The 19177-nt window shown below is 41.5% G+C and overlaps 1 protein-coding gene across 1 annotated transcript in view; it reads right to left on the bottom strand.

The window, feature by feature from the left end:
- SORCS3 (sortilin related VPS10 domain containing receptor 3) overlaps positions 1 to 19177 on the bottom strand; it is a 979390-nt gene that overhangs the window by 44469 nt on the left and 915744 nt on the right. The window contains exons 15-18 of the mRNA NM_001205986.3: positions 17715 to 17832; positions 16612 to 16745; positions 4714 to 4827; positions 903 to 1074 (exon numbers count right to left, since the gene is read on the bottom strand). Of these exons, the coding sequence (NP_001192915.3) occupies positions 903 to 1074; positions 4714 to 4827; positions 16612 to 16745; positions 17715 to 17832 (538 nt within the window). The remainder of the gene's footprint in view (positions 1 to 902; positions 1075 to 4713; positions 4828 to 16611; positions 16746 to 17714; positions 17833 to 19177) is intronic.

Raw genomic sequence — 19177 nt, 5'->3', positions numbered from 1 at the left:
GTCAGTGTGGGCCAGACTTTAAAGATTTCTAAAGTATTCACAGTTGGGCAGAGGCAGGGCATGGGGACACACTCCTGGCCTGCTTTGCTCTCTTTCCAAGATCTCAAGAGCACACAGTAATTTGCATTTAAACGTAGATGGCTTTGTGAATCAGGCAAACTTCCCTGCCCCAGCGCCTCAGCAAGGAGTGCCTGAAAACTTCCCTGGTTTGGAAACAGATGAAACAACTCATATAGGAAGCAAAGAAGCATACTGCAGAGCTATTCTATCCAGAATGAGTGAATCTGGTCTGGTTTTACTCCCCAGACTGCAAATGACCTAAAATGTGAACTAATGGAGCAGGCAGCTGATGGAAAGTCAACTCATATGACATTCTTTGACATTCTTTAGAAAAATAAGTTTAGAGGATTGGGATCACCCTCCCACATCCTCATACTTTCAAGCACTCATACTTTGAAGACTCTCTAGAAATCTTGTGGGCTTTTCTAATTAGTGGGGTTAAGGGTAAAAGAAAAAAAATAAGGATCCTGAAACAAACAGGAAAAAATGTGAATTCCATTCTGGCAATGTTTATAGTATGCAGTCTAATGATAATTAAGAGTCCTTTAACGACGCAGGCCCTAAAGGGGTACCCCAAAGAATATATTCAGATCTGCGCCTGCTCAGACACAAGGGGACCCCTTTGGCCTAGGTCTGTATTGTGGGATGAAGGGAACAGGGTCCCTAAACATCCCAAGCCCTCTTTCACGCCTTCCATCTTATCACACAAGTGGTGCTTCTCACCATTGACTTTGTTTTAAGGACTAGTGGGAACACAAGCTCTTTCTTCTCTTCCCATCTGGATGTGGGACATGACCCATTTGTGAGTTCTGACCTCAGAGGCCCAGGAGGGGGTCCCCTACCTCCTCCATGAGGATGATGAAGGTTGCATTGTGCCCCTGCTCCGCCACCAGACGCCCATCAGTCGTCGCCACGTGGAGGCCATGCGGGGCTTTTCCAGGGCACATCTGGGCCTTGGCGGTATACTTCTCCCTTAGGCCGTCTGTGCACTTGTTGGACACGATTCGCCGGTACCTAAGGGGTATTGATCGTTGTCAGTGGTGTGGTTTATCACATGTGTGTGTGCTTGTGTGAAGCACGTTCAGTAGAGTGTGCAAGAGAGCAAGAGCGAGACAGAGATTCCACACAGTTGCACCTGACGTCTGAGTCCCAGAGAAGACAGCCATTTAGGAAGCTAAACAAATGCTGAGAAGCCACTATCCCTTCATCTCAGGAAGAGCAGCTCTTTAAACACTATTATCGATCCTACCTGGTGAACCACAGATCAGATCAGTGTCTAAACCAGCCAAGAAAAATCAATGTCTGACTCACGCACGAGGCAGGAGGTGGCAGACCCACTGGTCTAGGGAAGCAAGAAAAGCAGGTTCTTCTCCCTGTGAGAGACAGACTTGTTTCTACCTTCCTGAGGCCAGAAAGCAGCTAGAAGATCAGCCTTCTTCTAACTCTGATTCCTCAGGAAGCCTCTTCCTGTCTTCCCTTGACCGCCAGGACACCACCGCATCCCCTAACACCTACTAGTTCTTACTCTGGAGCCACTGGACTCTTATAGCAGATTTTCTTTCCTTGCTAACATTTCATTTCCCATTCATCACTAACACCAGACCAGAAGCACACGTGTGAAACTCCTGTTTGATCCTGCTGTGGTAAAACTGTCTCAGAGAAGAAGCCTGCATGGGAAAATCTCCCCATAAACACTGTGACCGTCTAAGATAAGAGCATCTTTGGGCACGGTGATGACATGCATCTCTCTTGACCGCTGACCCAAGCATGTGAAGCCAAGGCGAGAGCTTGCCCACAGCCCTGACCTGCATGACAGACTTTATTTCCAGGCATATCACTATCCGTAAAGCTGCATAAAATCAATGTTCTGGTAAAACCACATAAAATAAATGCACCCCAGACACCACTACCACCATCATCGTCATCATCACATCACATCTTCTTTCCCTCTGTGTGTCAGGAGTAATTAACCAGTCTCTCCATGTTGCCTTCTTCTAGTGGCCTTGAAAGCAAATTTCTATATGAATGATATATGTTCTCCATTATACCTGGTATTTTGTCTCTCCCTGACCCCCACGTACTGCTGAACTACTGGCCCAACATCTTCATCAGGAGATCTCAAGAGGATGTCAAGCAAATGTTATATGTAGTTACTGCTAATGTGAACTTACAATATATCCTCTTGTAGACACATATTATTTTAATTGCCAACTGAGTTCACAGTGGGTCCAGAGCTGCCCTGTCGAATATGTTAATCACTTTTCACCTGTGGCTACTCAGCACTTAAAATGTGGTTAGTGGTGCTCGTTGAAATGATAAGAATGTTTAGTTAAATAAAATATATTATTAAACTAATTTCACTTAAAAATATTTTTCAGTGTGGAAATTAGAAATTTTTAAGTTATATATCCTTGGAAGAAAAGTTATGACCAACCTAGACAGCATATTAAAAAGCAGAGACATTACTTTGCCAACAAAGTTCCGTTTAGTCAAGGCTATGGTTTTTCCAGTGGTCGTGTATGGATGTGAAAGTTGGACTACAAAGAAAGCTGAGTGCCAAAGAATTGATGCTTTTGAACTGTGGTGTTGGAGAAGACTCTTGAGAGTCCCTTGGACTGCAAGGAGATCCAACCAGTCCATCCTAAAGGAGATCAGTCTTGGGTGTTCATTGGAAGGACTGATGTTGAAGCTGAAACTGATGCTGGGAAAGATTGAGGGTAAGAGAAGAAGGGGACGACAGAGGATGAGATGGTTGGATGGACACGGGTTTGGGTGGGACTCCGGGAGTTGGTGATGGACAGGGAGGCCTGGCATGCTGCAATTCATGGGGTCGCAAAGAGTCAGACATGACTGAGTGACTGAACTGAACTGAACTGAACTGATGTGGCTTATAGTATAGTTCTTTCAGTCAGCACTGGTCTATATAATCAAATTTTCATAATCTATAGCTTCTTGCTGACCTTTATTCATTTAGAATATACTGAGCTTTACATGTGATAGACATTTTAGAGGATGTCACATCTTAATGTACACTTGATATCATCCACTCTTGCTCTTTAACTATGGCCAGCTGGTGGATGATTTGTAACAGAAGCCAACATTTAAATAACCTAGAGGTATGTATAGGCATTTTTAGAGAATCTTTAAAAAAAAAAAAAAAAAAAAGAGTAATTTTTCCCTTTTATCTTCTTGAATTATTTGTTTGGCTATTAGCGGTTTTGGCACACTGAACTTCCTAAAATTGGGTCCACATATCACATGATCATACGAGAAGCACTAATGCAATTACCTGCTTGCTCTGTCCAGGTGTGCTCTGGCTGAGACCTGGCCTAGCTGGTCATATATGCCTGTTACATTTCTCTTTCTCAAACCTCAAACTTTATTCTCTAACACCTCAGGTCTTTAAATTTCAGTCTGCAGGATCTGTAGTTTGAGTGACTTAACTCCCAAGACAGTCATCTACAATAAAATTATGTCAACAGTGCTTAAACTTCAGCTCAGATCCCAAGAATAGTTCTCTAAGAACCAAATATTTGGCTAAAAAAAATGTATACTTCTCAGAGTATCTCAGACCACTCGATACATCTCTTCCATCATGTTTTTTCTTCTTTCTAGACATCAGTTATGTAGATAGTACTCTGGCCACTATTTTAGATGGCTGGATGGCATCACTGACTCGATGGATGTGAGTCGGAGTGAACTCCGGGAGTTGGTGATGGACAGGGAGGCCTGGCGTGCTGCGATTCATGGGGTTGCAAAGAGTCGGACACGACTGAGCGACTGAACTCAACTGAACTGAAAGTAAAAATACTGAGATGGTGAGTAACTTGTGTGAGACGTTAGAAGATCCATCCACTGGAAGAGTTGAGACTGGATTCTAGTCCCTTGTTACTCAAAGATGAGTGCTGGGACCAGCAAAGACAACAATGTGTGGGAGTTTGTTGAAATAAAGAAGTTCAGTGCCACTGCAGATCGCCTAAATTAGGAGCTGCGTTTTAACAAGATCCCCAGGTGATTCATAGCACATAAAATTGTAAAAACACTGTCTTCAACCACCAATCTGCTTTCCAAATCTGTACTTGGTCACCGAAGTGGCAAAGTAAAGGGGAATGACAACAAATCACGGAAATTTTTTTTTTTCAAGCATCTGAGGAAGTAATAAGTAACAAAAAGAGAAATATACATAATTTGACAATTACAGAAAGTGCGCCTTGAGCTTCTTATTCCAGGGGTTCCCAGGATGGGACTTTGACTTTTCATTCCATTTCCATCATTGGTCCACAAGAGCGTCAGCTCATCTCTCACTAAAGAGAACCATAATATCTGCATACCACTTGTGTTAACTTATTTCCATCAGGGTCTGGAAAATATGGTGGCATCTCTTTCCAGAAGAGAAGACCTGACTAAAATAATAGCTATGATATTTCAGAGGCAAACAGCAAAAGGCATTGAAATCTGGGTAATCAGAAATCTCTTCTATGTTCAAAAAAGCTAGGCTCAGCTAAAGAACCCCTCAACTTTCTTCAGAAGCCACCTGCTGTAAACAGACTCTATGTTCTTTCTTGCTTCACTAGCAATGCTCCTCTGATCCCAACTTAGTGAACAGTGAAATAGGAAGGCGGTGAGCGGGGTTCCTTCAGGTAAATTACTTACCCAGTACTGTTAAAGTAGCTTTGACCAAGGCTGCAGTCCTTAGATGGAGACGCTGGATTGTACCAGAAAGCAGGGACACACTGACTCTCTCCGTGTCTCTCATAGCCATAGTCACTGTCCAGAAAATAAACATTGAATACTGCTGTAGATGCACAAATGTGAAAATATCCACAAACACATATAAACACAAATATATCTCTCTAACCATCCCCAAAGCCAAACACATTCTTTAAATATTCCCAGTAGGGGCAAAATTCATGCTTTGAAAATAGATTTTCAGACTCAGTCATTTGGAGTCCAGTGTACAGAAGACATGCTGCTGCTGCTGCTGCTGCTGCTAAGTTGCTTCAGTCATGTCTGACTCTGTGGGACCCCATAGATGGAAGCCCACCAGGCTTCCCGGTCCCTGGGATTCTCCAGGCAAGAATACTGGAGTGGGTTGCCATTTCCTTCTCCAACGCATGAAAGTGAAAAGTCAAAGTGAAGTTGTTCAGTCGTGCCCGACTCTTAGCGACCCCATGGACTGGAGCCTACCAGGCTCCTCTGTCCGTGGGATCCTCCAGGCAAGAGTTCTGCAGTGGGGTGCCATTGCCTTCTCCAGACATAGTAGATTAGGAAATGGAGAGTCCAGGTTTAAAAAGGTGTGAATGCGTAAGGCACACTAGGTTGGGTGGATGTGAGGGATGTCATAAGCTTAAAAGCTTATTTTGGGTCACAGTGGATTTACTGAAATAAATGGATGACAATCAAGAAGATGATTTTAAAAGTAAAGATTTATTTATGTGATATGGTCCCACACTTTATTCCAAAATGGATTTCATTGATTTTATCTTCATATTTTTTGAAATTCTCTCTCAAACACATATACACATTTGCATTCACTTTCAAACTTTCCCCAACTATTTATAACACAAGCCCCGTTTCCTTTAGGAAACAAATAAAAAACCCACAAAAGTTAAACCGTAGCTCTTCTCCATGTTTTTGTAAAAGCCGAGCCATAATAAAATGAAGAAAGGTCAGGTATGATCCCCTTCCTCTTCCCTCAGCACTCCAAAATGAGGGAGTCAAAGACCAGTGTGTGGTGTGAGAAGAGGGCTCCCATTGGAAATGTAAATGGTGTTGCCTTACTTCTTGAGGTTTTATAAAATGCCAAGAATTGTAAATGCCAAGGTAGAAAAAGAATAAGAAAGTAGGCATTATTGCTACAACCAACTCCAGGTCATTGAAGGTGGCTTCACTTGGCAGAAGTCATGTCTTTCTAAGTCAAGCATCCAAGGGTTTCCTGAAACCCAAAGACAAGGCAGACAATCTGGACCTTTGAATATCGATTCACTGAGTGTTAATGAAACATGCAACAATAGGAAATTAACTCTTTCCTGACTCACTCCCCCTTTCTTTTTCTATTCCCATATTTTTTGAGACATGATTTAATTAAAGATCAGTGAAAATAGAGGCAAATTGTCTATGTGGGCACCTGGGATAGGAATGAAAGGAAGAGAGGAAGAAAAGTTTAATTCTGCATTTATTTATTATTCAGTATGTGCCCTGTCCTGTGAAAGAAGAGCCATCATTCCTATTCTCAAGGGGTTTTCAGTCTTTTGGAGAGAGGAAGACTCCATGCCTCCAATCCAACAAAAGGGCAGGAATACAGTCTGAAGCAGAGTACAATGTAACACAGTATGAAGCAGTACAGTTTAGAAGTACCAATTGACTGATGAGATTACATAAATATCTGCTGGATTTGATCCCACCCTACTTCTCACCACCTTCCTCCAAACCAAACTCAGACCAATCTTTCGACCTTCTTTGTCTTTGTATGTGGTATCTCCCTGGAGCTTTTGAAGCACTCTACCCTTTTCTGTATTAGGCAGTTTCCTAAACATCCTTCAATAGCTATGCCTGATGAAGCCATCCTTGCTTTCCAAAACCAAATCTTGGTGGCTCTACCATTTGGAGAAACGTTGAGGCTAAAAAAGGGCAGTTACTTCTGTTGTTTTAGTTCAGCAATATTAGGCTCTAGAATAAGACACTGCAGGTCTTGAATAAATATTTAGTGGGTAAATGGTACTCTCACTGCATTTTTAAATAATCACACTAATTATCCCATTGCATTGGTCTATTTCTGCAGGGAGACTGTGAGCCTATGGTTAACTTCCCAGTGTGTACCACAAAGCATCCAGGAGCTCAAAACATGTCTGTGGAGTGAGTATGAGCTCGAGTCATTGCAGATGGCTACACAAAAAGGTGAAGCGCAAGACCAGCTTCAATAGGCGAGTTTAAATGAAACTGGAAGAAAAGGAGAATGGGACATGTTTGTCAAGGTAATCTTTTGCCATGCCTCCCAATTAATGATTGAAGATCTGCCCCCTGAGAGTTCGTATGGACTTAGTATTGTGCCAGCTGCTAACAGCCCATGAGAGCCTACTTAAAATTCCAGGAACTTTGTGAGTTAGTTAAGGTTGTTAAACATAGTTTAAATAATGATTTAAATTTTATACAAAATTGTACTTATATTCAAAAGATAATACCTAAAACACAGAAATTCCCCCATTATTTTGCTGCATTTATTATTACTATATGCAATAAATACTACATATAAGATGTCATGATATAATCATTATATGCTCTTGAAATCATTTATGTCTGTGTACCTGTGTATGGTAGAAATACATGTTGTGTTTCCTAATTCTTCGTTCAGTGATGTCACGTTGGCAGCATGAAATCATATATCATGAGGATATTTATAGCAATCCCCAATCACTACTAATAAGGGTTTATTGACTTCTTTGTTCCCGAGAAAATTGAAAGTTGCCCAGTTGTGTCCAACTTTTTGCGACTCCATGGACTACACAGTCCATGGAATTCTCCAGGCCGGAATACTGGAGTGGGTAGCCTCTCCCTTCTTCAGGGGATCTCCCCAACCCAGGGATCAAACCCAAGTCTTCCTCACTGCAGGTGGATTCTTTACCAGCTGAGCCACAAGGGAAGCCCAAGAATACTGGAGTGGGTAGCCTATCCCTTCTCCAGAGGACCTTCCCGACCCAGGAATCGAACAGGGGTCTCCTGCATTGTAGGTGACTTCTTTACCAACTGAGCTATCAGGGAAGCCCAGAGAGCCAGTAGTTAAATATTTTCCAGCACAGTACTGAATATCTGATTTCAAAGTATTATTTACCTGTAGAAGGATTTGGGCTGTGATGGGCCTGCACTACTACAAAATCCCCTGATAGCTTTATGTGGTAAATCTATTGAATGTCCTGTTCAGCCCAGAAATATTTGTAATTTTCGAAGGAAGGGTGCTCTCCTAAGCAGCTTTATGAGGGAGAGAAATGTCATATGCTCCTTGCTCAGTGTAACCATCTTTAGCAGTAATGTTCAGTTCTGCTACCTGTTAGTGATGCAGTAATTAAAGAAGGCGCATCAGCCATGCTGCTTTGCCCCAAAGAGAAAAAGCACCACATTAATATTTAATAACATTAATGGAAACATCACTAGCTGCCCCCAAGCTGTGGCTTTCTTCATTACCTTCTGCTAAATGTATACTATTGAATAAAATCTTTCATCCTATCCAAGTCCCCTCCCAGCTCTGAAGTTTTTATGATTTCAGCAAATAAGCAGGGCCAGCTGCTGCTCCAGCTTCCTAGGGAAACGTGTTTTTCTCTTGAATTGTGACATTTGGAGAGAATGTGCCAGAAAGTTCGATTCGCCTCAGGAAAGGAAGCTGCCACAGCTTCTGCAAACACACATGTAGTTTTCTTTAAGAAGTAAGTCACCTCTGTGTCTTCTTTGACTGTAAATGGGTTGAGAACTTCTAAAAGTTTAGGGGAAAATTGTCCATTTCCAGGGGCGTGTGTGTCCTCAAAATCCCACCCAGAGAGAAGCCTCAAACAATCCAGAGAGGGGACAGATAAGGAAAGGCTCAGAAATCAAACAGTTTCTGCATGTCAGAAAAGGGACACTAGTATTACTGGGACCCAATCCCCTCAGTTCACAGAATGGAAAGGAGAAGAAAAAGAGAAAAAATGACTTGCTAAAGATTGTACACAGCTGTTGGGATGTCAATCAAAGGTGATAACTGAGACTCCTGACCCCTGGCTTGGCATTAGTATAAGCCCATGAAATAGGCATTTAATTATCAGTTCAGTTCAGTCTCTCAGTCATGTCTGACTCTTTGCGACCCCGTGGACTGCAGCATGCCAGGCTTCCCTGTCCATCATCAACTCCCAGAGCTTGCTCAGACTCATGTCCATCGAGTTGATGATGCCATCCAGCCATCTCATTTCCTGTCATCCCCTTCTCCTCCTGCCTTCAATCTTTCCCAGCATCAGGGTCTTTTCCAATGAGTCAATTCTTCACATCAGGTGGCCAAAGTATTGGAGTTTCAGCTTCAGCATCAGTCCTTCCAATGAATATTCAGGACTGATTTCCTTTACGATGGACTGGTTGGATATCCTTACTGTTCAAGGGACTCTCAAAAATCTTATCCAACACCACAGTTCAAAAGCATCAATTCTTCAGCACTCAGTTTTCTTTATGGTCCAACTGTCACACCCATACATGACTACTGGAAAAACCATAGCTTTGACTATATGGACCTTTGTCAGTAAAATAATGTCTCTGATTTTTAATATGCTATCTAGGTTGGTCATAGCTTTTCTCCCAGGGAGCAAGTACCTTTTAATTTCATGGCTGCAGTCACTATCTGCAGTGATTTTGGAGCCCAAGAAAATAGTCTGTCACTGTTACCATTGTTTCCCCATCTGTTTGCCATCAAGTGATGGGACTGGATGCTATGATCTTAGTTTTTTGAATGCTGAGTTTTAAGCCAGCTTTGAGGCCGATGTCATTCTGAGCCCCTTGGAGCTGGCCAAGAAGTCATGGTCTCTGCTGGCCCAGGGGTAGGGAGTATCCTACTCTCAGACCATGCACAGTCCCATCAAGACTCACTGATCCCCAGTTCTTCCAGTCTCCCATTTTGGATTTAAGGCTCTAGGATGAGTATTTCACAAATGTCTCTGTCTCATTTTAGGAGACAATAGAGTGTGGTTGATTTGGGGTCAGATAGAGGTTTTTAGCAGACACAGCATGAACACTCAGCAAAGAGAAGCAATCACAACAAAAACAATGGACTAATAAACAAATCATTTTGTAATGCATAAGCCTAAATACAGCCATAGAAATAGAAAGATAATTATATCCCAACCATTTTCATAAATGGTTTGAAAAACCAAACAATCATGGCTCAAGTATTTCTCCTAATCTAACACCAAGCTACCTATCTGCCCTTACCCCTCTATGCATCAACAGCCTTCATGTAACTGCTTTCTTAGATACGCTGCTCATTTTCCTCATACTTACTTAGCAGCAAGTCTACATAGCTCTATCACCACCTCCTACAGGAAGCCTTCCATCATTACTCCAGTCTTTGGTGGGCTCTTTGTTCTGAATACTCCCAATACTTTCAGGTAGGACCAATGTTGTCCTAAAGAACTTTCTGTCTGTGCTATCCAATATGGTAACCACTAGCCACATGTGACCATTAAGCACCCAATACATGGCTAACTGAAGAAATGAATACTTCGCTGTTTTTAATCTTAATGCAAATAACCACAGGTGGCTAGTGGATACTATACTGTACAGCATAGGTCTGGATCATGAAATTCAACACCCAATTATACTCTTTATTATTTGCTGTCATGCTTTTTTGCATCCAATAACTCTGCTTTATATATCTTTGATTTTTCTACAATGTGCTATCTACAGAAAAAATACAATTGATTGGACTCTATATGCAGAATAACAAGGTTGAGTAGATTTCAGACATGACTGAATTTATGTACAATGGCATATCCAAGACTCTTCCCCTCACTCGTCTACATTTCCACTTGATAAGTGCACTCTGTGGATCTGGAACCTTCTGGGCATGGAAGATAAACACTAAGACATACTGAGACTTAGGACTCTGGAGTCAGACTATTATAATTTTGAGTAAATATATTAACATTTTTTTGTATCTCCATCTCTTCACCTATAAAATGTCTAAAATAACAGCCTCTCCTTCTGGTTGAGAAATTAAGTGAGATTATCCATCTAAAAATCTTGGCACATAGTAGATGCTCAGCAAAACTTCTGCTGTGAGAGTGGTTGGATGAATGAGTAATAAAAGAGAATAGTGAGGCATAATTTCTAGCCCACACGGGTTTCTCACTGAACAAATGCACTTGGACCTCCCAGGGGTCAACTACCTCCTAGGAGACTCCGTAAGACTTGAGAGGAGACCTCTTACTCTCTGTTTTCTGACTACCCACTAGTCTGCTTACTTCTCAGGGAGGATTTGCCCCTGGCCCCTCACCAGTACCACGATGGAGGATGCTTCAGAGTGGTTCTCTACAGTAAACCTGAGGCTGGGGGATTTATGAGGCTATTAAGTAGAAACATCCATATTTATGTAAACTGCATACTTATTACTGATACCCACTCTGCATAGAAGTGAGAGTAGCAAAAGTCAATGAAAAGTGAAAGCATTAGTCACTCAGTCATGTCTGACTCTTTGCTATCCCAGGGACTGTAGCCTTCCAGGCTCCCCTGTCCATGGAATTTCCCAGGCAAGAATACTGGAATGGGTAGTCATTTCCTTCTCCAGGGGATCTTCCTAACCCAGGGATTGAACCCAGGTAATGGTTCCCTACAAATAACTGCATCTGAGAATCTATAAAGCCTTTCTTCTTCAAGTAGAGAAGGGATACAAGTGGAAAATACCTTTGCTTTGTGAATCCAGGCTGCACTCCTTAACTTTTTCACCAGAATCAAGGCATTCTCCATCCTTGGCATCCATTGGCATCCTCCCAAGTCTCCACTCCCTGCTGTCTCTCAGATTTAAAAGTTGCCTGGACCAGTCCAGTGAACATTACCTGATCTGATTTAGGGAAACAGCTAGGTAGAATGTGCATAAAGGCTTATGCTAACCAAGTTGGGCTTTTCATATTTTTTAGCTAACAATTCCTGGTAGGAAGGAGGCTTGAGAAGGAAGCAGGACTATGAAACTATTGCCATACATGGATTTTCCAGCACAATCATTAATGACAAACTATTTTTGATGGAAAAACTGTATTTATGACTAACACTTATGCTTACTGAAGTTGACTTGAAAAGAAAAAATAAATATTCAGCCCCTTGTCCAAGACGTCATCATAACAGCAAAAAACCCCAGAAATTTCAGAAAGCAAACTCTCTTTGCCATATTCAAAAGTGGTGCCTAAATACTTTATTAGGTCACATGATTTTTTTTTTTTTTTTTGCTTTTTCTCTTAGATTATGACAACTAAGCCAGCCTGAAGTCTTGTGTGTTTGTTTGTCTTATCTCAGACTCAAGTTCTTCTACTTTTCTTTTTAATATAAGGTGTGATCCCATTGTTCATTGCAGCACTATTTATAATAGCTAGAACATGGAAGCGACCTAGATGTCCATCTACAGATGAATGATAAAGAAGTTGTGATACATATACACAATGGAATATTATTCAGCCTTAAAAAGAAACACATTTGAGTCAGTTCTGATGATGTGGATGAACCTAGAACCTATTATACAGAGCGAAGTGAGTCAGAAAGATAAAGATAAATATCATATTCTAACACATATATATGAAATCTAGAAGAATGGTACTGAAGAACTTATTTACAGGGCAGCAGTGGAGAAACAAACATAGAGAATAGACTCATGGACACGGGGAGAAGGGAGGAGAGGGTGAGATATGGAAAGAGTAACATGGAAACTTACATTACCATATATAAAATAGATAGCCAATGGGAATTTGCTGTATGGCTCAGGAAACTCAAACAGGGACTCTCTATCAACCTAGAGGGGTGGGATGGGAGGGAGGTTCAAAAGGGAGAGGATATATGTATACCTATGGCTGATTCATGTTGAGGTTTGACAGAAAACAACAAAATTCTGTAAAGCAATTATCCTTCAATAAAAAAAAATTTTTTTTAATGAGGCATGATTGGCTATAGAAAGGCAAATGTATAATATCTTATATATCTCCTCTTAGAATTCTATAAAGTCTTCTTGAATGCCATATACTTATTACAATTCTAATTATTGTTGTTTAGTTGCTAAGTCAAGTCTGACTCTTTTGCAACTCCATGGGCTTTACAATTCTGGTACCAATGGCCTAAACTATTCAATTTGGCATTGGTTTAGAGTTAATGGCACATTCTATATTAAACCTCATCACCAGGAGTTAACCTAAATCATTTGAGGATGAGTTTCAATTTTAGAATAATCAAATTTGGGGACTCTTTCTTTTGAAAAATAAAGTAAATCTAAAATAACAAAGACTTGTTTGATTTCTTGAGAAATGGCATAATATAGAGAAGAGAATGTGGAATTTGGCTAGATTTGCTTTTGCTCCTCATCTCTTTCTCTCCCAGATTATGTGATCACAGTCAAGTAATTTATATTCCAGATGCTAATTTTCTTCTCATTAAAATATCATAGTAATGACACTGACATTACAGCGTGTTAGGTCCAGGTGGTTCTTGCACTGGCAAACTGAGAACCATAGAGCAGGGCTCCCTTCCTCCACTTCTTCACTTATAGATGCATTTTGACAGCAGTTTCCAAAGAAGCATTTAGAAATAGTTTAAGCAAAGCCATCACCACTGATACAAATGGATAACACTCAAAGGTACAACTCTGAACATAGTGCTTATATGGATATATGAGCTCTAGTTTACTTGCTAAAAATACCATGGGGACCACTTAACCCTGGGGTATAAGACTAAGAATAACCACAACAGCAAAAGCTATGTACACCATTAGGATAAATTCCTTATTCACATTAACGATGAATATGAATTCATTTATTCCTCCCTAGGACCCAATGAGATACATGTTATTCATTTGCAGTTTATAGCCCAGGATGTGAAGTTGTAGAGATCAAAAAATTTCCTAAGGTCAGAAATTGAGCATCAGAGCTGGGATATTTTTTTTTCCAGACTAGTAAATATTAAAGTAATTGCTGAAGGAAAAATATTTATGTTACAATTCTTCCTTCAACTGTGAGGTTTCCCCCAAATGGGTGAGGGTCTAACAACTCAGAGAGACACAGGAGAAAATGTGGCATGACATACAGAAAGATGTGGAGTCAGTCTGCAGAAGGACACAAGAAAGGCTGACGTTGACATTCTGAATACTCAGGATGACATCAATATGTCATGTACCATAAATCTGAGTGGGCCACTGTATATACTGCTATGACTATTCTTCTGGATTATGGTGAATAATTAAAATTATTCTTCCCAAGTATGAAAATAGCCTTTGTTTCCAAAGGGTCAAAAATACCACAGATAGGATCCTGCCATTCAAATTAAATTCAACTTAGCACAGTCCATTCAGATGATTCTTCCTGAAGCCAAGCTTTTCAAGGCAGGGATGAAGAGCAGGTTGGGAGCAGTCATGATTGTCTACTTTGCTTGCTATTACCAGTATAGTCCTGGTAGAAAGCAGGAAATGAAAGATGGATTCCCAAACATAATCAAGAAACAAGCTGGATGAAATGAGAATGAAGGACATGAGGCTGTTGGGCAGGGGCAGCTGTTCTGTGCCTATATGGACTAATTTAGCTATTAGACACCATTTAGTGGTAAAGAATCCACCCACAATGCAAGAGATACAGGTCTGATCCCTGGGTTGGGAAGATCCCCTGGAGTAGGGAATGGCAACCCACTCCAGTATTCTTGCCTGGGAAATCCCATGGACAGAGGAGTCAGGTGGGCCACCGTCAATGGGATCACAGAGAGTCAGATACAACTTAGTAACCAAACAACAACAATAACAAAACCCTAATGCACCTCTGTCATAGTCCTGCCCCTTCCATGTTTATAGGCTGTTACCCGAGCCCTTAGATTTGTCTTTTAACCTATAATTAATATAATGAAAATATATAAACTGAACTTCAGCTTTTGAATATGACACAGAGAAAGAATTCATCCAATTGGGATGAGCATGGAATCACTCTGCAATTACTAATGAGATCACTCATTCCCACGTTTGGGAAGGTTTTTGCCTCTCCTAAAAGAAACAACATTCAGAAACACTGTACAACTGTTTTGTCCTTACACTGGGGAGGCACTAAGCATACAAAAATAAAGAAAGTCAAAAATTCCTGCACTCACAGCACTTACATTCTACTTGGGAAAGACAGGCAAATTATAAAGCAATCAAAAAACACAATCTCTCTATTTGTGATTAATACTAAGATGACAATTGAACAGGGTGATATGCCTGAGACTGCCAGGGTAGGGGTGAGGTTAGATGGTCTCAGAAGCATTTCTGAGCTGCGGTTTTTGCTGAAGTATGAGTGCTCCAACAGTGCCAGTCATACTGAGATTTGAAAGAAATATCTGTTCTTGCTGTTTCCTTTGCTTGGAATGAGTCTGGGTTAATTAAGGTGCAGGAGATAGTGGTATGGCTGCAAAACGGTGAATGAAGAGGGAATAGTAAGAAGTTAAGGAACAGTGCTAGTGGGTCAATCATCTGCAGTGGAGCAAAGAAAGAAGGTTATATTATATTTTAAGGGAGCAGGAAAGCCACTGGAGTATTTAAAGCATAGGAATGATAAGATCTGACTTGGGTTTTTAAAATATAATTTTATTTCTTCTAAGGATGGATGGTGCTGGAGAAGGTTCTTGAGAGTCCACTGAACAGCAAGGAGATCAAACTAGTCAATCCTAAAGGAAATCAACCCTGAATATTCACTGGAAGGACTGACGCTGATGCTGAAGTTCCAATACTTTGGCCACCTGATGCAAAGAGCCAACTAATTGGAAAAGGCTGATGCTGGGAAAGATTGAAGGCAGGAGAAGGGGGTGAAAGAGGATGAGATGGTTGGATGGCATCACTGACTCAATGGACATGAGTTTGAGCAAATTCCAGGAGATAGTGAAAGACAGGGGAGCCTGCTGTGCTGCAGTCCATGGATTCACAAAGAATTGGATATGACTTAGTGACTGAACAACAAGGATGGATTTCAAGGTGACCCGAATGGACATAGAGAGTGAATTAGTAAATGGTTGAGGTGATCCAGATGCCATGGACATGGGTAGCGGTGCTTTGTGTTGGAATGTGTTTTGGAAATAGAGACGTGCAGGGACTTCTGGAGGGCCTGCACCTGAGGGTAAAGGGAAAAATTAAGCTCTCTTGGGATTTGGACTGAATGGATGTCTATGTGTTTTACTGAATTTGGAAAACCTGGTCTGGGTTGGGGGGCTCAAGAGAAGCTGAAAAACTGCTTCTAATAGTGGGCATTCAGGAAGAACTCTGCTTGGCAACATAAACTTTGAAATCCCTGTTACCAATTCAAGGGAAGATGGATGCTGAGTAAACAGATGGACACAAATGTCTTCATCTAAGAGGAGAGACAGGCTGGAGCTGGAGGGAAATATTTGGAAATTTGTGAGTCATTGGCTAAGAGATGAGATCCAAACTCATTCTCTCTGGCTGTCATTAGAGGGAGGAAAAAAGAAATGGTGATAAGAGAATTCATTGGAAAGAGCACAGTTTGAGCTCACATGTGTGGAGGTGACTGCCCATGGTGGCAGCTCTCTAAGCTCTCCATGCCCAGCCCCTCCTCTTGGGGACTTTCCAGGACAGCTGCTAACTGAAGACGAGAAGTCCCCTTGGACACACCACTCTGGTAGGACAATGATCTTCCCTGTGAAAAGCTTCCCCCTCCTCCTTCTGGGGCTGTAGACATCCCATCTGGCCAGGACCTTAGGCAGCCAGGCTGGCAGGCCAGCTGAGTCATGCCTACCTCCTCAACTTCTTCTTCACTCTCATCCCCCAAACTAGTCAGTGTCCAGCTGGAACTGCTGATGAGACATAAAGAGACTCACCATTCAAAGTCCCAGTCAGCACAGACACAGGGTTCTGAGACCACTGTCCCTGAGGAGTCTCGGCCCAGGGCACACTGAGCTCCTGGCTTGCGTTTCTTGAATATTTTCCTTTCTCCCATGACGCAAGGCTCCCCCTTAGGAAGAAAGTCCACAGTGAGAGAGACAGAAAAACACAAAAGACAGTGAAATAAGCCAGCATTAGTCTTTGCATTCTCTTTTGGTCACTTTATGTAGAAATTTCCCTCCTAGGAACCATTCAGGAGTATTCAAGTTTAAAAGACTGATCTTTTACTACCAGGCAAGAGGAACACTGTGGGAGACTGGCCTATTACTGTCCCTCCACCCAACCTGGCCAGTGATGTCTGCTTCTCCACCTCTACAGAGAATGCAAACATTCCAGTCATCCCCACAGACCACTTGGCAATTGCCTCAATTGCCATAAATTCCAGTGGAAAGTAATCCACTGTTGGCATCTTTTTCACATCATCTTCAGAGCGAAACTGAAGTGGACTCGATATGTTCCCTCTCTATGATAAACAACCATGCCCGAGTCCTTATTCCTAGTCAAGAACAAAAAGAGAAGAAATTGGTACGAATTATAAGGACTCAATGGTTCTGAAGACAAAAGAATTCTGCCTGTGTTGACTAGCACTAAATATTTGCCTTGCGAGAGTCCCTCACCCTCCGCTTTCTTTGTTGTCCTGTTCCCAGGGCTCCTGGGCCCTGACTTCAGGATGGCCTGAGAAATGCTCCCACTGTTTCCATTAGAAGGTAAGATGATCAAACCGTTAGAGGGTGTGCTGGTTTTCTGGGCTTCATTTGCCACGGGTAGCACTAAAACCCCAGGTCATCACTGCTGCCTCTCTTCCAGGCTGCTTGGTGATTTCAATGAGTAGATCAGGATTCAGGGTGCACAGCAGTTCCAAAATATCATATGCCCTTGCTCAACCTGGTGTGTGAATTCCAATCCCACCCCCACAATTCACCATTTTCCCCAGATGGCCCACTACTTCCCTCCTCCAAATAGGAAGACCCAACAGGACCAAACAGGGCTTGCAGTGGCCCCTGTTTCCAGAGCCAGGATTCCCAAGCCGGTGTTGTACCTGATTGAGCAGGTGCCAGGTCTGATAGTCCTCCTTGCTACAGTGTCGGCTGAAGATTGATTTGTAGTCCACCTTCACCAACTGCCATTCCGAGCGGAGGCTGAAGTGGCCAAAAACTCTAAGTGTTTATGGGAGGAAGGAGAAAGACAAGCAGAGAGTCCCATAGTCAGTCACTAAAATGCAAAGACTAGAGAGAGAGAGGACTGAATTACAGCCTGGATTTTAAAGATTCTTCCAAAACCAAGTGTTGGAAGTCCATTGATGGTAAAGTCCCCTGCCCACACAACTCCAGCCAACTGACACGGTATTCACTGTGGATTTAAAATCATATATACATACATACATATATATATATATAATTGCTTTTGAATATGTATATATTTGCAAAATTAATATATGTGCTTTATAGGAAGAATATGAAGTATAAAAAGGTATACAGAAGGAAAAACTTTTCCGGTTGTCTACAATCTTCTACACAGGTATTAATTTGATAGCCAGCCTTCTTCTTAATACAAGCAACTACTGTTATATCCACTGATGTCCAAAGGCAGGGCTTCAGTTTTCTCATCTGTAAAGTAAACTTTATGTGTGTGTTTTTCTTTTGGGGGTGGGGGTTGGATTAGCTAATTTAAAGTATGATCCTGCCAACTCCAAAATTCTGACTGAATCTAAGCATGTTTTAGTTGAAATTCTCATCACTTAACTCACATGAATATCACCTTCTCTCCCTCTTCCCTGAAAAATCAGTCATCTCATAAAAAGAACTCATATTTATGTAAATCAAAGAAGCACACTGTCTGCATGACTTAGATAATCAATACTGACCTTTTCAAAGTCCAGCAGTTTATAGCCCTATAAATATGAATGATCAATCGTTTCTAGAAAAATAGAAAAGAAGACTGATCACCCATACTCCACTCGGGTGGCATGTCTTATAATTACAACGCAAGGCATCTATCACAGTGATGTAAAGATGGCTTCCATCCCAGTAAGACTTAATCAGAGTCCTAGCTCTGAATTCTCCTTTTCCCAAATTCAAATATTCTTATGGTGACACCTAAAATACTAACTCCCCAGTCATGCCCAGAACCAAAACCCACTGAAGTCTTTCAAGGAACTGGATGGCTTCCATCCTAGTAAGACCTAATCAGAGTCCTAGCTCTGAATTCTCCTTTTCCCAAATTCAAATATTCTTATGGTGACACCTAAAATACTAACTCCCCTCAAGAGACATTTCTTTCTGCTTTCTGAAAGATGAGGAAGCTTTGGGAGGGGTGGAGTGGATTAAACCTGTGAAATGCAGTAAAAATTGTCTTGTAGATTATATAACTTAAAATACACTGTAGGAAATGACTTTTAATGTTTAAAAGCTATGACAAACCTAGACCATGTATTAAAAAGCAGAGATATTACTTTGCTAACAAAGGTCCATATAGTCAAAGCTATGGTTTTTCCAGTAGTCA

Source organism: Bos taurus, chromosome 26, assembly GCF_002263795.3.
Source record: "Bos taurus isolate L1 Dominette 01449 registration number 42190680 breed Hereford chromosome 26, ARS-UCD2.0, whole genome shotgun sequence".
Classification (NCBI taxonomy): domain Eukaryota; kingdom Metazoa; phylum Chordata; class Mammalia; order Artiodactyla; family Bovidae; genus Bos; species Bos taurus.
The sequence above is the reverse complement of the archived record's forward strand: the minus strand, read 5'-3'. Positions and strand labels throughout refer to the sequence as shown.